Here is a 22,196-nt window from a genome sequence, read left to right as displayed (position 1 = left end):
GAAAGAAACCGGCACAGCGCCACCTGCTGTTCCATGTCCTAACTGCCGAACAGTGGAAAAAAGCACAGTGATCAGAGTGATCAGAAGGGGAATTTGGGAATATGGTAAGTGTTTTTTTTCATTAAAAAAAGTATATAAGACCTACCCTGAAAATAAGACCTAGTGTGTTTTTGGAAGCCCAAAAAAATATAAGACAGTGTCTTATTTTCGGGGAAACACGGTACATATTGCTCCTAGATGTACAAAATACTAGGACTCAGACACTTATTGTTTGCCACGGTTATGAATAAAAAAATATATTAAAAAAGTAATACACAGTGCCATTCTGTTCTATAAAGAGGGGAAGAATGAGAGAGCACCCCACTGTGCTCTTCTCCAATGACTTGAACATCAGTTGTTCAGCATTAGTCATTCATAGATCCGTAAGAATTGATCCGTGAACAATGCCAGACGATCACTGTACACATATCAGACTCCCGGCCAAGCATAACTGTTCATATCGGGCGAGGATCATCTGACGTGTTCACAGACTGAATGAATATAGTCCTTAAACAATTTTTGTCAGTGCATGTTGATGACAATACATAAATTTGTATGATTGATAGGAGGGGAAAAATCAGGCAGCTTCTAAGGTCACATACAGAAAAACAAATAGAAAAGTCCCCAAATTACTTGTAACCAGACACTGGAAGACCTGTGGGAGGTTGCACGGTGCAGAAGAAAAATAAGATGCATCCTAAGATCTGATCTGGATTATATACTAAACTCAGATAAAAGGTTCCTGGGAGGATTTTAGCTCAGCTGCAGTACTTCCTGGACTTAGTAACTGCAGCTTGTATCTGGTTATAAGTGACGACTATACAAAAGAAATATCTCACCAGTCTGATGGAAGATCTGAAGAATACACTGAGAGTGTGGACCCAACATTGGCTCATCAACGTGGACGTTTTCTATGGACAAAGAGAAACAAATTATTAACCAATGCAAATTTCTTCAAAATAAACATAGAACACAAAAGCATTTCCATTGTCATTGGACAGAAAACCTTTAAGTGAATATTTGGATGAAAATGCAGTGTATATCACAAAAGTTTTCAGCAGGACAAACATTTGACCATAAATATGCAGTCACCTTGTATAGTCAGGCGTGCGTTACCTGGCAATATTTCTCTGCTCAATAAAGAACCACTAAAACAACCTTATCGTTGAGAAATACATATTCAAAGAGAACCATCCTGCAAAAGGTTTAAAGATACCATACTGGAGCACAGTGTTATAAATCTCCCCGTGACAATGCTATCTGACTCGGGGTCAGGGAACATGTCCACAGCTAGGCAAGCTGGTTCTTCTCATTGGCTACTACATTGAAATTTACACTTCAGTGCTAACAGAAGTTGAGGATAATTATTCCAGATTTCCAAAGAGACTTCATGTGATAAGCAGACTTCTACAACACTGCATCATCATTGTGCCTGATGTCTTCCATAAAATTCATGAAGCAGTATTGCAGTTTAGCTGTCCTCATGTAACCTTTTTTTACCCAGAAGCACTTCTCCCCTCCAGGGATGTCCATGCTGGTCCCAGGGTAATCATTGTTTGTTGCAATACTAAAGAATGAGGACAGAAAGGTGATAACATAGACACGCTAATGTATGCTTTGGGGATACAACGCCTGCGTACAGATGAATCCATTTAAGTTCAATCCATACTCACATCCTAGTAGTAGCAGATGACACGTTTTACACGTTTTCAATTGTCAGGTGAAGGACAATAAAAGTAAATTGAAACAATGACGGGAGATTGCATCACATGCTGCTGCGCCATGCCACCCCTTTACCATCTATTTTGGATTTAAAAGAAAACTTCTCAAGGAAAAAGTTAATACACTGGCATTTTCCTAAAAAGGACTTTTATCTTTAGGGAGAAGTTTTTGAAGATTATTGCATTCGGGCACGATGGGGTTGCAGCTTTTTTGGATCCAGGATTTGTTACTTAAGAAATAACTTCCCGGTAAGGTGTGAGAGGGCTTAAAACAATATTTGTGAGCCGAGAACTGTTGTGAGTCTACAATAAAGTTTCCTGAAACATTTGCAATGTTTTTCTTTCTCTTAAATAATAGAATTTTACTTTAAAAGAGAACCCCAGGCAGCATAGCAGTGTCCCAACAAATATTACCAATAGTTATGTTTTTCTGTTTTTTGGAGAAACAAGCAACACTGAATTCAGTCCAAAACAGGAAAGGATGCAAGTCTGATGTACTAGAGGATAAAAGATAAAACAAAAATGGGTGCTGTGTCCTAGGCATGGCGGCTCAGGCCCCTGTCGTGCCTCTGCCAAACTTTGGGCTCCCAAATATTGGGCTTTTACTAATAGGCTTGTCTTTTACTAAAAGGCTGTCTTACCAGTACACCAGGACTCGGGTAGCTGATGGAACTTTCTCAACTAATTTTCACAGATTTAGGACTTGTTTTGCTGGTGCTGCTGCCAGCCCTGAGTGGTCCTAAATCACTGGTAATGCCTAGCGAGGTTGGAATTCGTGGAGTGGTGCAGTGGAAGTCCCCCTGGTGCAAAGGTTTATACCATTCAGAGGAATTGCTGCACCCAGGATGGTTGCACCCTGGTAGGCCATTATCCTGGTAGGCCACATGGTGCCGCGCATCCCATTAAGCCGAACAGATCCACCAGCCAGGATTTCCTAAAGCAGGACTAGATGTCAGTTAGTCTGTGGCCCTCTGACCCTTACTGATCACACAGACCAGGGCTGTGGTCGCTGTGTGGGCCTTGACATTGTTTCTCTAATCCTCAGTTTACACCAATACTTGGAATCTTTCCTGGCTACTGACAAGCCACTGAGTTTGCATAGGCAACACATGGTGGATTACTACTACTTCTGCATCTATACCTGCACAGTTTACATGTCCAACCACATAGCATTGAACTCATGAGCATGTGAAACTATAGCAGAGCCATCCCCACCTCTGAAATATCACACAACACGGAAAATATGCTTATACAATATTATAGGTTGTTTAATGCCCAAGAAAACGCAACCTGAAAGGAAAGCAAGTGTAAAATTCCTGTGCCAACATAACAAAAAAATATACATATACACAAATGTCTCCAGGTCAGCCATGTCTAACATAGCCTGTTGCTAAAATTCAGAGATAAAGCATTCCAGGAATACTCCAAAGCTACGTGATTATTATTTCTTCTTACTTGTTAAATGTATCAAACTCTGATATGCCTTAAAAGTAATTCGATAAACACCACAATACACACAACCACCAGACACAACAGACAAACTTATCATATGGGCTTTGGTCTTCCCTGGTAATGATAAAAATGGTTACAGGTTAATGTCATATAGCTTGAGACTGTCATATAATGTATAAGTATTACTTGCACTGTCACTGAACATTTAAATTAACTTTTCTTCTTGAGGATTGACATAAGCAGCATCATTTGGATTATTTACAGCAAGGATGTGTTCTCATTTTTCGTAAAGCCCATAAAGATGCAGCGCTTCTGAACATATCAATGCTAAAATGATAATAAGGAAATTGTACATTACCGTGAAACAAAGCATAAAATCACCTGCTCACTGCTGTGTTGGCGTTTATTGTGTAATAGTAATGTCAAAGACGAATGGAAACGACAATGAAAGATAAATGTATTTACAAACATGAGAGGTATCTGGAGGATGGCTCCCGAGGGACGCACAATGGGAACACAGCGCCTGACTCATGTCAGGATCTGATAAAAAAAAGGATATACACCCCAAATTACTCTTAACTCCCAATATTCTGAGACAGAACAGGGGGGGGGGGTATACAATTTTTTTACAGAAACAAATTCTGCCTCCCTAGCTTCCAAATAATTCAAGGTAATAATACAAAATCTCCTCACAGTGCCACCTAACAATAGGAAGATTTAAAGCATAACTAAACCCAAAGACACAAGAGTTATATTTTGCAGTTTGTAGGCCCCTAGATGTTTAGATTAGTTTTTATTTTTATCAAGAACAGAAAATACTATCAAAAGCAAGCAAAAACAGTCATATTTCTTGTATAAACTACTAATCTCAACTGATATGCAATGAAAAGAAATAAAGGCTGACATGTTCTGCCGAAGCAATCACGACTGAATGGGACCTACGCCGTGCATCCCGGAGGGCTCTGGGTGCTCCTTCTGCGCATGCCCTAATCACAGACATGTGCAGAAGGGGATTTTTTCTATTAAGGGAAAGAGATGCCAATCTCACGCAAGCGCAGTAAGATCGGCTCTTTTTCTTTACAGCAGGTATGTCACCTGCACTGTGCGAGATCGGGTGACGTGCCAAAAAGACAAGACGACGACAGAAGCAAAGACTGCAGAATTCCAGGACTATGGAACCGGATCGCAAGACCAGGACCATCGGGGGACCTGCGGGATTAAAGGTAAGTGTATTTTTTTTGTTTTCAGTTTAGTTCTGCTTCAATAGCAGCACTACCAGGTGAAAATAAAGAAGAGTAGCCTATAGCAGCTATACAAAAAATGGAAAGGCCAATGTTAAATTTGGGAGAAAAATCCATTTTCCATAGTCCCCCAATGGAGACAGTGCTGTGGGTTTTATAGTTAATGTGAAATTAGGCTTCCCCCAGGTTATTGGACCAACATACCAGATGTGTATTAAAGAGAAGTTCTATAATATTACGCTCTTGTTTATTCACCAGCTAAACTAACAGAAGTAATTTGAACAATTATAAAACGTGCTATAATAAGAATGTGATAACATCTCGGAAAACGATTGCCTCGTACTCGGTGATTTAAACACCAAGATCGGCAAGATAGGCAAATTATACCAAGATGTCATCTGCAAGTATAGGCTACTTTAGGAAACCAGAGACTTGTCTAGCCACACTGAATAATCTTAGAATAACCAGCACTCATTTCCCACATAGGACCACTCACGTGGATTATTCCCTGCACTGATAAAAGTAATCAGATCACGTTCTAATTTCAAAAAGGTGAGCCACCTCCATAAGGGACATACAATGCATGAACTGCGATTCTGATCATTATCTTCAAAGTCACATTTAGACATAAAGTTTTTATGGTAAACAGAAGAAATAATTAAAAGGTGGAATGTAGATGTGTAAACACCAATAAAAAACAAGAAAACCAACAGAAAGGCCAATGAAAGAGATGGCATAGTTTCTGAGCCTATAAAGTTTTCTGGAGATATTTGAAATACATAAAGCAATAAATCCTTAAAGTACGGACGAAAGAGCAGACTCCGAGTGAGTATTACATTACTAAATGTTACATAAAATATTCTCTAGGTTAATCCATACAAGGTTTGACGTATACTCCAATCAAATCCTTGGGGATCTAGACCCACAATGAAACTAATTAGCTTGATACTACTGGCGGGTAGAATTTCATTGGCCAAAGCTTGGAGATCACCCTCGATATCTTTAGACCCCATTTTCGCCAAATTGAATTGGATTATGGTTAATGATAGACTGACCCATACCCTAAAGAACTCCTTGGGTAAATTTGAAGACATATGGAAACCTTGGATCTTGTTTAATAACATGTAGCTATTGGCCTATGCTGATTCATTTTTGGATATGATGTTTTAGTGATATGTGCCTTCCCAACTTCCTCTCCCTTCCCCCCCCTCCGTAGTGTTTATTCTTTTCGTTTGTCTTATTTTAGTGGTGCATAGGACATGTCCCAGGTTTATTCACTACTCAAAGGCGGTATTGTTAATGATATTCTTTTGGTCTCATATCTTCAATGAATGTTTCTTCATGCTTTCTCTGGTAAATATTTACTTGAATCTGAAGTGTTTTCCGTACTTTTTATTCATGGAAGCAATGGATAATTCTGTTTGGGCACTTGTGCAGTGAAAAATGTTTAATTGTTGGCGCACACATAACGTGTTTTGTTTCTTGTTAGGACAATGTTTTTACTGTTTCTTTTTCTGTCCTTTTCTATGTGAAAATTTTTGTATTGTACACACTAAAATCTTATAAAAATATTGAAATACAAATCCTTGGGGAATACCAAAGTGATTTAGAGCAAACTAATTTACCTTAGATCATATCATTACAGCTAGGAGCATAAATTATTTTTTCAGTACAGGAAATACCAATTTAGTTTGTACATTGACTAAATAAAAGGGAGGAGAATTCTCTTACAGGCATAGCTCCAAAGGTAAGAAACCAAGTTATATTCATCTTTGTTGGATCTAGAGCTACTATACAGGTACAAGAAGACTTTATGGGGGTATTCCAAATAAAAAAAATTAACAAGGTGCTCTTTCAATGGTTAAAAGCTAACATAAGAAAACTGGGAATGAAGAGGCTTTCCTGAAACCACGACTGCTCAACTATGTGCTTTTGCAAAACAAAATACATTGGATGGAGAGGAACACAGAGTATTTTGCCTAATTATTTGACAGAAACAGATTGCATAAGATCTATGGGGGTGTACAAAACAAAAATGAAATATGGGGAAAAAGAATAAACCATGAATTGATGCAAATGCAGATATTGGCGGGTTCAAGAACAGTCAGAGCCTAAGAACAGCATAAATTGTATACTTGGGAGATAATGAAATGCAAATAGAGCAGCAAAAACAATAGCACTTTGGAAGGACCTAAAGGAGGTAGATAAACTATGAGAATATTATGAAACTTGGAATAAGAAATGGGAATCAGATAAGGCCTCTGATAGAATAGATTTATATTGTGAAAGAAGGATTATAATGCTGGGGGAAGATGATACCCTTGTTTTACGCAACTGTTTGCTTTGCTCATTTACAACAAAGCAACAGGTTTGCTTTAATCCACATCCAATTGCATTATACACTTTGGCCGTCTTTATTTCCGCCATCACCCTGTAGAGCAGCAGGAGCCAAAATTCATTCCTTTTACTCCTTGGTATTGCAGTGAATTTGGATGGCCCATTGGTGCTGTGACTTGAAGGTCAATAATTTATAAGCTATAGATACAGCAAGCAGGGGAACGAAGGGAAGATCAACTATTACAGTAAATGATGGGATGGACTCCAATATAAAGATAAGAACAAAAATAAATAATTGCTATAGATAAAACAATGTGCATTTACATTAAGATATAGGAAAGAGAACAGACCGATGGGGCTGGGACCTCTAAACACCTGTCCTCTCTACACCTTTAACACACATTAGCAGGAACACAATATAACACAAGAGGAAATTCAATATGGAAAAAAATGCAAAACCATTTCCTTGTGTGCATTATCTTTGCATGTATGGTAAGACATAAGGATCAGGAAAGTTTTTTTGTTTCTCTCCTTCTGCACGTCACAACCTTACACAATCTATTACATACAAATTATTTTTATCTGTTGCAACGTAACATTTGGGGATTGTTGAATGCACATTTTACTGAAACCATAACAACAAGACTACGTACACACATTACATGATTCTCGACCGATAATCGCCTTCGGGCTCTTATCGGACGAAAATCTGGTGGATCTACGGACAGCGAACCATCGTAATGAAAGTGAAGGGGGAGAGAGCGCAGCAGGGTGTCGTTCCGTAGTTCTCCCTCTCTATTCTCCATAGAACAGAAGAGCGCTGTATGTAAAACGCTCGTTCATGCATCTTGCAGTATTTTGTCCTTGGAAAGGATCGTGAAAGATCCTTTCCAACGTCAATTATTGCACGTGTGTACCCAGCCATAGACCACTGCCTCCGCCATGCTTAAAACGCCTGCATTTAAAGTGCTTTGAATACATGTATTTCAAATGTCTGGAGAAAATAATGGTCGAAGGGAGCGTAATATTATCATAGGTCTGTTATTATATTAGCACATCCTGGTGGTAATTATATATTACTGTAAATTGTTTTTGAAGTTAAAGAGCATCAGAGTGTTCTTTGGGAAATACAAATGTTCTTCATCAGGCAGAAACAGAAAAACCCTGGCATACAAATGCTACATAGAGCTGGAGAAAATTCTGGCAACATCATCATCCTAAAAAATGACGGCTATTCCCAGTTCATCTCAGCCACATACCCAGACACAGACCCAATTTTTGCCAAGCCCTGAAGAAAGAGCCCAGCCTGCGGATTTTAGCTGCTGGATGGCAGAACACATTTATGGGCAATTTCTCACCTAGTAAAAATCTTGCAGCAGTCAGCTTATGAGGGATGAAGATGAAAGTTACAAATGGGTGGCATTCTGCCATCCACTCACCGCCTTTCCCCACCACTGGGCGAGGTAGCAAAAAAGCAGCTGGACATGACAGTTTGTAAAAAGATGGCAGAATGTAATAAAGTACCAGACGAGAAGCACTTAAATTCTTCTTGGGAAGGAATGAATCATTTCACAGCTCAATGACTACATTACAGGGAGATTACCGGTGTCTGCCACAACCATGCCAGATGGGCAGGGACCTTGTTAGAAATCCATAATTTTATATGATGTCATACTCATGTACTTGACTGAACGTGAAGTTAAGGGCAGAACATTTGTCATATATCTATTATACTTGACACCCCAAGATTGTTTATAGATATATGTGGATACATATATGTGTATATGTATGTACATGTAGGTGTATGTATGTATATATAGGTGTACATATGGTACTCTATGTTTCCATGCTTTTACATACACTTTAGGCCATATCCCAATAGTTAGGTTTTATATTAAGCAGCAATAAATGCAGGAAAGCAGGGGTAGCAATGCTGTGTTTAAACATTGGAACCTGGCTATCCGGATCACCTAGGGGGATGCCTAATTAGTGGTTATCAAAGACCTCAACCAAAGAACAATAAACAATAGATAATAGAACAGATGCCACTAAACAAGATCTAGTTCCAATAACAAACTGGTTACCAGTAGGGCACTCAAGGAGTAATACATCAGTCAAGCAAGAGTCAGCAGAAGCATAACTGGACAGATGGGTTGGGGTGATGACCCCTAAAGTAGATGACCACAGACATTTCAGCTCCAGCTTCCCATATCAAATTAGGCATGGAGGTCTATTTAATTCCAAAAGTTACACATGAAGTGTTAACCAATAGTCATTTTACAGATCACACCCAGTAACCAATCTAAAAGCCCCAATGATACCTAATGGGAATTAACTGTATAAGACTGGGAGCAGGGAAAGCCAGCTAGAAGTCAGCCAGAAGTCAGCAGGAGAAGGAAGCCAGATAGTGCCAGAGGAAGCCTGTGAATATGAGTCACGGAGTATGCAAGAAATAGTTAGCCATGCAAGAAGCATGGAAGCAAGTGAGAAGTTAGCAAGACACTGTTCTTAGGGAATCAGGCTCCTGGGGTACTCATTTACATCTTAGCAGGTAGCTATTCCTGAATGCATTCTTACAGACTGTAGGTATTGGGAGATTCTTGTGGTCTGTAAAGATGGTGACCTTGTGAGGAGAACCCTCTAAGATGGCGCCATTCCCCTAGGGCTAGCTTGATGGCAAGGAGCTCCCTGTCTCCGATGGAGTAATTATTTTTCCACTGGGGAGAATTTCCTCAAAAAAAATGCACATGGGCATCAAGCTCCGGTGGGGGTCTGGTACAGAACAGCCGCCACTCCAACAGACGAGGCATCAACCTCAATAGAGAAGGGATTGGAAACATCTGGCCTAACCAGAGCTGGGCCAGAAAGAAAGGTTTGCTTTAAGGCATGAAAGGGCTCAACAGCCTCAGAAGGCCAATTCTTGGGGTCAGCATCCTTCCGGGTCAGTGCAGTGATGGGAGATACCAGCGTAAAGTATATTTTGATGAATTGTCGGTAATATTTGGTGAATCCGAGGAAACGTTGAGTAGCCTTGAGGCGTAGTGGCCAGTTGGAGATGGCCGTAACCTTCTCGGGATCCATGGAGGGACCCTCCCTGGAAACAATGTGGCCCAGAAAGGGCACCCGTGGGCATTCAAACAGGAACTTTTCTGCCTTAGTATAGAGTTGATTGTCTCTGAGCCATTGTAAAACCAAACCGACATGCTGTCTATGGGTGGGCAAGTCAGGGGAGACAACACAAATGTACAACAGGTCACGAATAACATCAATGACAAAGTTTTGGAAGATAGCCGGGGCATTACAGAGACAGAAGGGCATCACTAGGTATTCATACTGCCCATCTCCGGTGTTAAATGCGGTCTTCCATTTGTCCCCCTCCCTGATCTGGATCAGGTTGTAGGCTCCTCAGAGGTCTAATTTGATGAAGACCTGGGCCCCTCGGAGCTGGTCAAAGAGCTCAGGGATAAGCGGTTAGTCCTTTCAGACCACGATAGTCAATACAGGGGCGGAGAGATTCAACTTACTTTTGAACGAAGAAGAACCCTATACCGTATAAATCCCCTTTGCAGATTTTCCTTAAAGTATTCGCTCATGGCCTTGGTCTCAGGGAGACTGAGGGGTATACCCAACCTCTGAGAGGTGTAGAATTCGGTATGAGGTCAATGGCACAGTCATAGGACCTGTGTGGAGGAAGTTGCTCAGCCTTACATTTGGAGAACACATCCTGGAAGTCTATGTACTGTGTAGGGATGGAAGCAGAAACCCATTTGGGAGGCTTGACCTTGATCAAACACTGGGAGTGACAGGATGGGCCACAGACCAATACCTCAGGAAAAGACCAATCAATTACCAAAGAGTGTAGTTGAAGCAAGGGGGGGGGGGGGGGGGATGAATGACTGCAGTAGAGGCCTGAGGGAGAACGAGGAAAGTTAAGGTGTCATGATGAAACACACCCACTTATGTGCAGGAGCAGAGTTTGGAAAAAAATTCGTCCACAGGACAAAATCGTTCCATCCACCGCAGAGATTTGCAGGGGTTAAAGGAAAAGGGTCTATAGGTCAGGCAAAATCCCTGACAAGGGATGCCCCAGAATCGATGAAGGCCTTAAGAGCTGGTGTGGCCTTTTTGTGATGAAGCTGAATGGTTATGGAGGAACGATGAGTGGAGGAGAGAGAAGAGTGACCTAGCATGCTAACCTCAGAACATACAAGGTGCTGCAGTTTCCCAGCTTCTGTGTACAGAGTTTAATAAAGTGTCCTTTTTGCCCACAATAGATACAGAGGCGTGTAGATAAGCGCCGGAGCCTTTCTTCAGAAGACAGACGTGAATGGCCGAATTGCATCGGTTCCTCCGAAGAACGAGAAACAGCAGGATACTAGAGGTTCCAGGGGACACTGGAAAGAAGGAGCTAATTGTGGCGAGAAAAACCTTTCCTGAGCGAGATCTCCCCTGGAAACAAATATCGTTCTGGGTGGCTAGGGAGATTAGGTCATCCAAAGCAGTGGGAATCTCTTGGCCAGCCAACTCATCTTTAATGCAGTCAGAAAGGCCTTGCCAGAAGGTAGCGTGGGGCGCCTCATTGTTCCAGATGAGCTTAGTACTGAGTACTGTCCCACAGTAAGTGACCTTTGGCAGAGGTGCAGGAGCGCACTGGCTGCTGAGGAGGCTTCCTCTCCCAGAGTAGAGACGCCTACGCCAAGGCTTCTCCAGAAAGCAGGGAGATTAGATATGCTACCTTAGCTCGGTCAGTGGGAACATTTTGTGGCTGAAATTCAAAGTGGGCATTACACAGGTTGATGAGGCCACGGCAGGTCTTGGGATCCCCAGAAAATCATTGTGGGGGTGGTAGTAGAAGTGCAGAGGCCACTGCCATAGTAAGAGGCTGGGCAGGACCCGGGGTTCAGGAACTAGCTCAACAGAACTAGGGGCTTGGCACAATGGAGACACGTCCACAAACACAGAGTGCAGTGTGTGAGCTAGCTAAATAGCCAGGGCTGGCCAAGAGGCTATTATATGATTGGCCAGCAGATTGGACAGAATTTATAAAGCTTGTAAATGGTGGCACACCCAGCGTCAGAACTGCCCGCAGGCGCAGGAGAGAGGGGTCTGTGAGGAAGAGGTTAAGTGTGACAGTGATAATGTCTATAAACATGTAGAGCAATCTTACTTTACTACAAACTCAATGAGAGCAAACAAAGCAGGGTATAAGAGTAATGCATGTTTTAAATATAGAAGTGTGTCACCAAATGATAAAGGGAATGATCAGAATTTAAAGAGACCAGCGGAATGCTTTGCAAGTTTCCATTATGTCAGCAAGCCATCTGTTTCTAGTGTGTATGAGTGTTCAAGGCAAAGGTTAAATCATGCTAATTTAGGTGAATATGTAATACATATTGTGCCGCATACCCTGCTAGGTATCTGGTATCAAATAAAAACAAAGAAAAAAACAGGGTAATCGAGGTGCAGCAATATATTGAAAACCAATAGTAGATTGAACATGTATAATGTTACATTTCACATTTGTAAATGTAAATTCATTATAAATACCGTGTTTCCCCAATTATAAGGCATCCCCATCAAATAAGCCACACCCGATTTTTGCTAAAATAATTAAAATAAGACACTTACCCGCAAATAAGACATCCTCCGATACCTGATCCTGTGTGTGTCTCCTCGATGCTGGCTGCAGTGCAGAGCGAAACTGAAAGTAACAAGCCGGCACACGTGCCCCCACGATTCTGCACAAGGAAGCAAGCTGCTGATCCCTGCCCTAACGGAGTTACCCAGCCGTACAGTAGAAAAAAAGGTACGATAAGTCAGTGAACAGAAGGGGACAATCAATGGCATAGAGTGATCAGAAGGGGACAGTCAATGGCATAGAGTGATCAGAAGGGGAATACGGTAGAATATGAATGGCACATGAGTGATCAGAAGGGGACAATCAATGGCACAGAGTGATCAGAAGGGGACAATCAATGGCACATGAGTGATTTTCAACAATAAATGTGTACTGTAATCTTCTTCATGGAAAAATAAGACATCCCCTTAAAAATAAGACCTAGGGCATATTTTGGCATTTCAAAAAATATAAGACACTGCCTTATAATTGGGGAAACAGGGTAGTTCCCACTAAGCAAAGCGGAGTGGGAAGTGCAAGAAGCTAGACAATGATTCCTTTGTGGACAGAAACAAAATATAAAGAAGGGTAAGAGTCGTGGCCCGACGCATCTTGCCTATATTGGCTTCCTCGGGGGACTTGTGGACACCAAGGTGCAGCTGCGTAGAAAAAAGTATAGTTCATATGTTGACTAGCTATACATTTGTGCATTATAAATCTACTACATTGTTGGATAATGATGGTATCATAACAGGTTTAGTACATATTTCTGATATTTTTTGCTAGGATAGAGATGATATTCATTCGAATGTCTTTTCCAACAATAGTTAAGTTATATATATTCTGCATGAACTTCAAATTCATTTGAATCATCATCAAAGCTATTGGGGTAATGAAATAACATATTAGAATAATATAGGGGGGGGAGGTTATGTATATATGTATATTAGATGTATATGCTGGAAAACAATTATTGTTAATAGGCTGATATTTATAAGGAATATATTTAGGCAGATGCAGGATATTTGTGCAAACATACATTTATTTGGAAAGGAATGTCTTCATTTTGGATATTATCAAATACCTCAAGACCAAAGGCGTTGCAATGGTGCCCCCTTCTATGCGAATCTTTACCTCAGCGAGTGGGAAAGAACTATTTGCAAACTTTTACACCAACCTGGGGGCCCACATTTTCTTTTGGCAACGCTACATCGACAATATTTTAAAAGACATTTTAGCGAATATCATCTTATACCCTAGCAAAAAATATCAGAAATATGTACTAAACCTGATATATACCATCATTATCCAACAGTGTAATATATTTGTTATGCACATATGTATAGCTAGTCAACATGAACTATATTTTTTTGTACGCAGCTGCACCTTGGTGTCCACAAGTCCCCTGAGGAAGCCAATATAGGACACGACCTGGTCAGTGGCAGAGAGATATGCGTAACCACAACCTTTTCTTAAACTGCCTTGCATCCCTAACCCCCTCCCTCTCCAAAATCACATCCCCAGATGAAGCTGCCACAATGTTAAACCACTCTCTTTCCTTGGCTTTGGATAATGTTACCCCTGCCACCTTCCACTACCCCCGCCCTGCCAACCCCCGACCCTGGCACAACAATCACACCAAACAACTACAAAAGTCTGTTCGTGCAGCTGAGCGCAAGTGGAGGAAATCTGGCCTCAGCACTGACCTCATGGACTACAAAGCCCAGCTACAAAGCTTTAACACCGAGCTCACTGTCACCAAACAAAATTATTTCTCCGCAGTCATTTCCTCTCAAGCCTCCAACCCACGCAACCTCTTCTCTACAATTACCTCCTAAACCCCATACCTGCACCCCCCACAACATCCTTCTCTGCCCAAGACATTGCCACCTACTTTCCATTTCACCTTAGAATCAAATTTAAGCTCCTGTGCTTTGCCTTCAAATCCCTACACAGTTATTGTCCCACTTACATTTCTGACATGGTAAAACAATACTCCCCCTGCCGCTCTCTCCGCTCCTCCAATGACCTACTAATGACTTCCTTACTCATAACCTTATCACACGCACGGATACAAGACTTCTCTAGAGCTGCTCCAACTCTCTGGAATGGTCTTCCTCATCCTATTCGGCTTGCTCCTAATTTCTGCTCATTTAAAAGAGCGCTCAAAACATGTTTTTTCACACTTTCCAACCACTACACATCGCCTATCCTATTGTGTGTTAATTCCCCCACCTACTAGATTGTAAGCTCTTCGGGGCAGGGTCCTTTCCTCCTGTATCACTGTCTGTATTCGTCTGTCATTTGCAACCCGTATTTAATGTACAGCGCTGCTTAATATGTTGGCGCTATATAAATCCTGTTTAATAATAATAAATAATAATAGGGCCTTTTTTTATCTTGTTTCTGTCCACAAGGGAATCATTGTCTAGCTTCTTGCACTTCCCACTCTGCTTTGCTCAGTGGGAACTATTTATGATAATTTACATGTATACAAATGTGAAATGTAACATACATGTTCAATTTACTATTGGTTTTCAATATATTGCTGCACCTCAAATACCCTGTCTTTTTCTTTGTTTTTAAATGCTAATTTAGGAACAAGATGCAGGACAGGCGCAGGATAACTTCAAATATTTGTTTAAATGTCTTATAGTAATGATGTTAAGGCTATGCACAAAAGGATATTCTCTTGTATAATGATATTCTCTATGTAAAATATTTTTTAATATTAAAGTACTATAATATGCCAAAGGCCTAAATTATGATATTTATCAAATGTATAAATTGTGTAATATATATTTTTTTACTTTTATAGTGTTACAAATATGGTCAATTATGCTAAATATTGATTAAAGCTACTTTTTGCTTATCAAATGATATTCCCTGAGGTGATGTGATATGAATATGCTCTACATATGTCATGACAAGTTTATAAATAGAACGATATTATTCTCCTTTTAGGGATAAGAGGAGGATCATTAATTTGTTTTATTTTGTAACAATGTTATTGGATTTTTCAATAAATGTGACTTTAATGTTCTTTATGACTTTTTCTTTACAAGATAAAGGTTTTACTAAAAGAGAAGAGCCTTTCCATGGAAAAAATAGCTTGCATGTTTTGAAAGCATGGGGCTGTGATTGCATGAAATGGCTGATAGCATCTGTGGTTGAAAATGGATGCTAATGTGATATAATAATTAATATATGGCAATAAACATATTCAATGATAACAGTGTACGATACTAATCAACAAAAGTGTAATTAAAGAAATTAAAAATTAAACCTTACTTACTTGTGTTCTGGTGAGTAAGTGTTGAGTAAGTGTTGGTTCACATGTGCCTGGGAAAAGCTACAAGTCTTATGTTGATGGACAATACACATTGTTGTTAAGGACACACCATAGGGGAAAAATGTGAGGGGATTAGGTTACAACTTAACCAACGGTGGGTCAAATTAGGACTTGAAGGACAATACATAACCTAAAACAAGTTAAAGAAGACAAACAAAATAAGTTGTCATGGTATTGCGTAAATATTTGTTACATGTTTGTATGTCAAAAATGCATCAATAATATATATTTATTATTCCTAATTACAATGAAAAGTTTTAAACACTGGTTCCGAGATGAAAAAACCCATGATATTTTGGGTCAATTATTTGAATGGTTGAAAGAGGTCTACAAAATGATGTTATTTGATTAAGTATTGCATTAATTACCATACATTGTAGAAGTAGTTTAAGTTGCAAAGCAGTGTTCTCCCCAGCCCCTTTTAGCTGGGCACACCACCTAGCACTTTTCAGTAATCACCCAGCTGCTTTTGGGCGGTTACTAAAAATTGCATCACAATACAGGGCCACCACCCGCCTACAATTTTTTCCCACCCAGCTTAAAAAAATTTCTTGGTTAAATACTGCAGAGTTTACAATGATTGATAACCAACAGCTGTTTACTAGTATACCTGCTCACAAGTATCAGGGATAAAACTATAAAAGATCATTGCAGGGGTAATTATTACAAGACCGTATTCCACTTCAGAGTTAGTATTATTAAAATATTTTTCTTATGCAATGTGTCAATATTATATATATATATATATATATATATATATATATATTTAATAATTTTTTTTTTTTTAAATGAAATAACTGAAACCAATGATGGAGAGTAAGTGCACAATTCTCTATTATTATTATTTTAGTTATTATTTTATATTATGTTGACACAATTATCTTTAAGTAATAAGTATATAATATTAAGGAAAAGTTGAACTATATGAAAAGTTACATATTGATGTCAAGGATAATGGAAATAGTTTCACATATATATATATATATGTTTTAAAATATGGTTATAAGGGAATAAATAAAAAATATGCTGATTATCAAGGTTTTTGTTAAAAAGGAAACAACACATCAATAAATGTAAATGAATAATATTTCATAACATTAAGATAAATTATTTTCATAATATTTTTAATGTTTATTGAATAAAAGTATCATATGAAAGTTTATATCATTTATAAATATATGGTACACTGTGATGAACTTTAAGTGTATAAAGACAGGACAAGAAGACTTCAATCAAGAAATGAGGATAATCGTTATTGAACTTCATGATGACTTTAGTATGACCTCATCCCAAAAGGTGTCTGTTTTTTCTGAATTAATAAAAACTTTATCATCAGAGGAACATGGATAATTAATAAACTTGAAACACATATGTTTTGTCAACTGAGACATAAAGGAATAGACAATTCAAACTTTTGCCATCTCCGTCCATAGTAAAGAAATAATTTAATGTTGGTTGAATTTATGAACTGGATATTATGGCCTAAAGGAATGACATGTCACTTTACACATGTTGAATGGTAAATGGTTCTACATGCTACATTGCCAGATGTCGAACCGATTTGTTCAAATCACTGCTCCTAATGAAAAGTTGCTATGTGTGATGATGATGATGTTGATCCTGATAGTAGTTAATATTCTCAAGTTTTGAGTAAAGAATGATTACTATCGATAGGATGAGACCTACAGTGATGACCTGTAGAAAGATCTGTGACCAGCCATGAGAATCTAGAAAAGATTAAAAATTCTCCTGATGATGACCAACACAATAAAGGTTTATGTTACAGCCAAAAGACAAATGATGAGGAAAAGACGGCTCCTTTATACATATGAAAGTATTTGCATAAACGTAACTTATCTATAGGTTTCAAGTTGCCTAAAGAAAATGCAAATTGTGTTCCAAGGATTATTTCTTGATGAGAATAAAAAGACTTTTCAGTGGACCATTGAGACTGAAAGAAGAGAGATCAACAAAATAGAATAGATAATTATTCAATTATATAATCACAGTTTACCATATATTTATAACCTAAATTTACAAACATATATTTATGATAATACATTAGTGTAGTCAGATTTCATTTGTATCAATTTTATGAATAGTTGAGTATGTCAGCCTATGAACTTTTGAGGGATCCAATAAATCTCACCCACAAGAGGAAGAATTTTATATGATGTCATACTCATGTGAATGTGAAGTTAAGGGCAGAACATTTGTCGTATATCTATTATACTTGACAGAGTTGTTGCACCCCAAGATTGTTTATAGATATTTATAGATATATGTGGATAGATATATGTGTATATGTATGTACATGTTGGTGTATGTATGTATATATAGGTGTACATATGGTACCCTATGTTTTCATGCTTATACATACACTATAGGCCATATCCCAATAGTTAGGTTTTATATTAGGCAGCATTAAACAATGTAGGAAAGCAGGGGTAGGGATGTTGTGTTTAAACATTGGAATCTGTTTCTCTTGGTAATGGCTATCTGGATCACCTAGGGGGATGCCTAATTAGTGGTCATCAAAGACCTCAACCAAAGAACAATAAACAATAGATAATAGAACAGATGCCACTAAACAAGATTAAGTTCCCTTAACAAACTGGTTACCAGTAGGGCCCTTAAGGAACCAGTCAAGCAGGAGTCAGCAGAAGATGGATGCATAACTGGACAGGTGGGTTGGGGTGATGACGCAGCTGGACCTTTATTGACCCCTAAACTTAGATGACCACAGACAGTGACAGTTGTCTGCCCTCATCTCCTAAACATGCTCCTGAATTGATACACAAGTCACAAAGGCTACATACACACTTGCAATGGTTCTCATCCGATAATCTGCTCAGGGCCGATATCGGACGAGAATCTGGCGTGTGTACAGCACCCGTCGTCCGTCTACGAATGATCTTAATGGTAAAAAGTGAAGAGGGAGAGCGCACAGAAGGGTGCCACTCCGTCGTTCTCCCCCTCCCCTCGCTATAGAACAGAACGGTGCTGTATGTACAGCACTCGTTTGTGCATCGTGCAGTCGTTGGAAAGGATCGTGAAAGATCCTTTCCAATCACAATTATTGCACGTGTGTCTGCAGCCAAAGACAACACATTGCCACACAATACTCACATAAGGTCCACTTTTGTCACCATCAGCAAACCCACCCTGAGAAATACCATGCAGTCATAGCTGTGGAACATAATGTCATTAGATGTCAGCAAACAGGCTGCAGGAGGGGATCAGAAGCACTGAAACACGGTGTTCATTTATGGGTTCGATCTGCTGCCAATATTTGTCAGTCTTTTCAAGTTGTTAGTATTGCATTAATTATAGTATATAGTATAGTATATGACATACACTATACTCCGTGGTACCATTATATGCTTAATTGCTGTTTTAAAGTTTAAGGGATGAACACAGCTTCACTTCACAAGCTTATTATGTCGCAGAGGAAGTTTATAAACAAAGTGTTTTTATCATTAACTTTTATATAGTGCTGACAAATTATGCAATGTTAAACAATGTAAAAAAAGAAAAGTACAAAAATAAATGTAAATTCTCATTAAATGTACAAGAACGACTCATGAACTCATCATTTCACAAATTGAATTTGGTGAGCCGGCAAATGTTCGCAATGTAAGCCAAACTGTACTAAAATTCAGCAAATACTTATTACTAAGGGTATCTGCATACGATCAATTTGATTATAAATCCAAAAACAAGAGGTTTAATCGTACTTTACGGATGGTGGCTGGGGCTCTCTAAATAATTCATTTATACCCCAAGGGCTGTGCATCCTGAAATCAGACAAAGGTGAACAAGCCTCAGCAGCTGAATACAAGCTGAAATAAATTGCTTAAATGTTTAGGAAGTGTGTGTTATGGATGAACAGCTAACAATTGGGGCATAAAAACAATCATTTTGTTTAAAATATATATAGATATATTTTTGTTGAGGCTGTTGGGCTTTTGTTTATGTACAGCTCTCCTAAAGACCCACAACATATCCACTGGGTTGAGGTCTGGATAATAATCATGCCATTGCAACACCTTGACTCTTTTCTTTTTTAGCAATTCTGTTGTAGATTTGCTGGTGTGCTTGAGATCATTGTCCTTTGGTATGGCCCCATTTAGGGCAAGATTTAGCTGTCACATAGTTGACCTCACATTTGATTCTAGAATACTTTGGTACACTTGAGGAGTTTATGGTGGACTCAAATTCAAATCATCACCCATCCATCAATGTGCTGACAGTGAGTATGAGGGATTTATGCTGATTTGCAGTGGGCCAAACGTCTCCACTTTGATCCTGTCTGTCCAAGTGACATTGTTCCAGAAGTTTTGTGGTTTGTTCAGATGCAAGTTTGCAAACCTAAGCCGTGCTGTGTTCTTATTAGACAGCAGAGGCTTTCTCTTGATAACCCTTCCATACATGTTCACTCTTTTTTTCTACTTGATAGGTCATGCCCTTTACATGTAACATGCTGGGAAGTCTAGGATGGACCCCTTGGGGGTTTTTTTTTTTTTTTTGCAATTTCTCTGAGCATTGCGTGGTCTGACCTTGGGGTGGATTTGCTGGGACTTTCACACCTGGGAAGAATGAAAACAGTCTGGAATGTTTCCTACTATTGAATATTCTCTATTGAATATTCTTTGCCACTGTAGAATGGTGGCCTTCAAATGCTGCAGATCAGCAAACTGCCATAACTTATACTTTTATAGAGGGGAGTCACCCTGGCTGATGATCATTTAATCAATACCTTTTATGAGTAGCACTTGGCTGATACGTACTTCATTCCAATGGAAGTGGTAAGGGGGTACTTTTTGAGACAGTCTTTGCTAAATATGACACGCCTGCTCGCTTTAATTCTAGGTACCAGCCTCAGAAGGTGACCTGGACCAGAAGCTACAGCCTACATCATGCTTTGGTCAGTACTCTGCATGCACAGCCCTTTCCTCATAAGACATAACAGACAAGAGGATTTGCAAGCTTTACCATACACAATGAAGCTTTCATGTAGAATATTAGTGATGCAAAGAAAGCTGTGACTGCCAAAAAAGTACACACATGAAAGCCTAATAATAAAAGACCAGAATCTATAGTTTGTCCACAGGAAATACCAAGTCATGACAGTTTTGCCAATTTATAAATGTTTGAGTGATTCACTCACTTTCAGCAAACTCAGTGGTTATTTATGGCAACCTAAACGAGGAACAACCCATTATTCCCATGGGGAGCAAACTTGAAAAAACTTTGAGTTTTTTTTCCTATTCTGATGGATTTTGAGATTTTTCACACAAAGTTCTTTACATTTCACAATTTGGAAAGTAAAATCTAAATAAAATATATATAAATAAATAAAAATACAATGTTCCAAGTTATTGCTTAGTGAGCGCTACAAGCATATCATAGGTACAAGATAAGTACTTACTCCCATTTAATATCTCAACAACCATTTCACAGCATTAAATGAATGCCTAAAAGAAGAAAAAAAATTCCCTTTTTTGTATCCTAACCCTCAAATAAAATGTTTTTATTTAATGTATTGCATATGTATTTCCATAGCATTGGAGGGTTATTCTGTTCTTATCCTCAAAAGGAAACATAGAACAATTTCATTCACCAGAGGCATTTACACAATCAGTGCTTTTCTAACAGGATTGGTATTTTGTACACTAATTGAACAGATAAAAAAAAACACCTGCAATAATATATTCCACAAACCAAAGAGTGCAATGATAAAGTTGGGGAGAGTAGAAATGAAAATGCTGAATCGTGGCAAAGTATAGAATGGCCATTCCCAGCTGGAAGATGATAGAACATGCAGGCTAAAGGAAAATTCTGACTCGTTTATTTACTTACAGCCATCAGAATATTTGCATTCTTTTATTTAATGTATTTTCCTTTTAATTACTTTTTGATAAAATAATTACAAATCTATTCTTCAGACCCCTAACCAAGAATCAATGCCAGCAGTAAAGCCTTGATAGCCGGACATGCATCTAATAACTAGACAATTCAGTAGTTTGACAGATGTGATTTATATGGATCCTAGAGTTAATATTCAGTGAAAAATCATTGTCATCAGTTAAACATTAATCACACATTGACTTTGACAGGAATAAGGAATTTCAACAAAACTAATTCAAGGAACCCTGCTATCTGGATGTTAGACAGAGAGTTGCTCTGCAAATATAAGCTGACATTTACGTCAAACCTGAATTAACTTCAGATAAAGTTCTGTTGAAAGTGAAGAAAAATAAACTAAGAGGATTGTTAAGATATCACGTCTGATTGCTTGCTGAGTATTCAGTTTACATAAAGCGGGTGTGGCTGGACACATACCTGAACAGGTGTATGTATGTGATGAGTGGATAATATATGCATGTTCTTCAATCCAAGTGAGAAAACTCTGACTCACTCACCTTAAAGTGGAA

General features: G+C 38.9%; 1 protein-coding gene across 5 annotated transcripts in view; it reads right to left on the bottom strand.

The window, feature by feature from the left end:
- LOC140340813 (CMP-N-acetylneuraminate-beta-galactosamide-alpha-2,3-sialyltransferase 4-like) overlaps positions 1-22,196 on the bottom strand; it is an 83,269-nt gene that overhangs the window by 25,200 nt on the left and 35,873 nt on the right. For 3 of the 5 annotated variants that reach the window (XM_072426223.1, XM_072426219.1, XM_072426220.1), the window contains one exon: positions 879-950. The exons of 1 other annotated variant lie outside the window; for it this stretch is intronic. In XM_072426223.1, the coding sequence (XP_072282324.1) occupies positions 879-935 (57 nt within the window). In that variant the 5' untranslated portion in view covers positions 936-950. Of the gene's footprint in view, positions 1-878; positions 951-12,418; positions 12,449-22,196 lie in introns of those variants that run through there. One more of the 5 variants, XM_072426217.1, reaches the window with a different exon arrangement.

Source organism: Pyxicephalus adspersus, chromosome 11, assembly GCF_032062135.1.
Source record: "Pyxicephalus adspersus chromosome 11, UCB_Pads_2.0, whole genome shotgun sequence".
NCBI lineage: Eukaryota > Metazoa > Chordata > Amphibia > Anura > Pyxicephalidae > Pyxicephalus > Pyxicephalus adspersus.
This window is presented reverse-complemented; position numbering and strand designations above follow the sequence as displayed.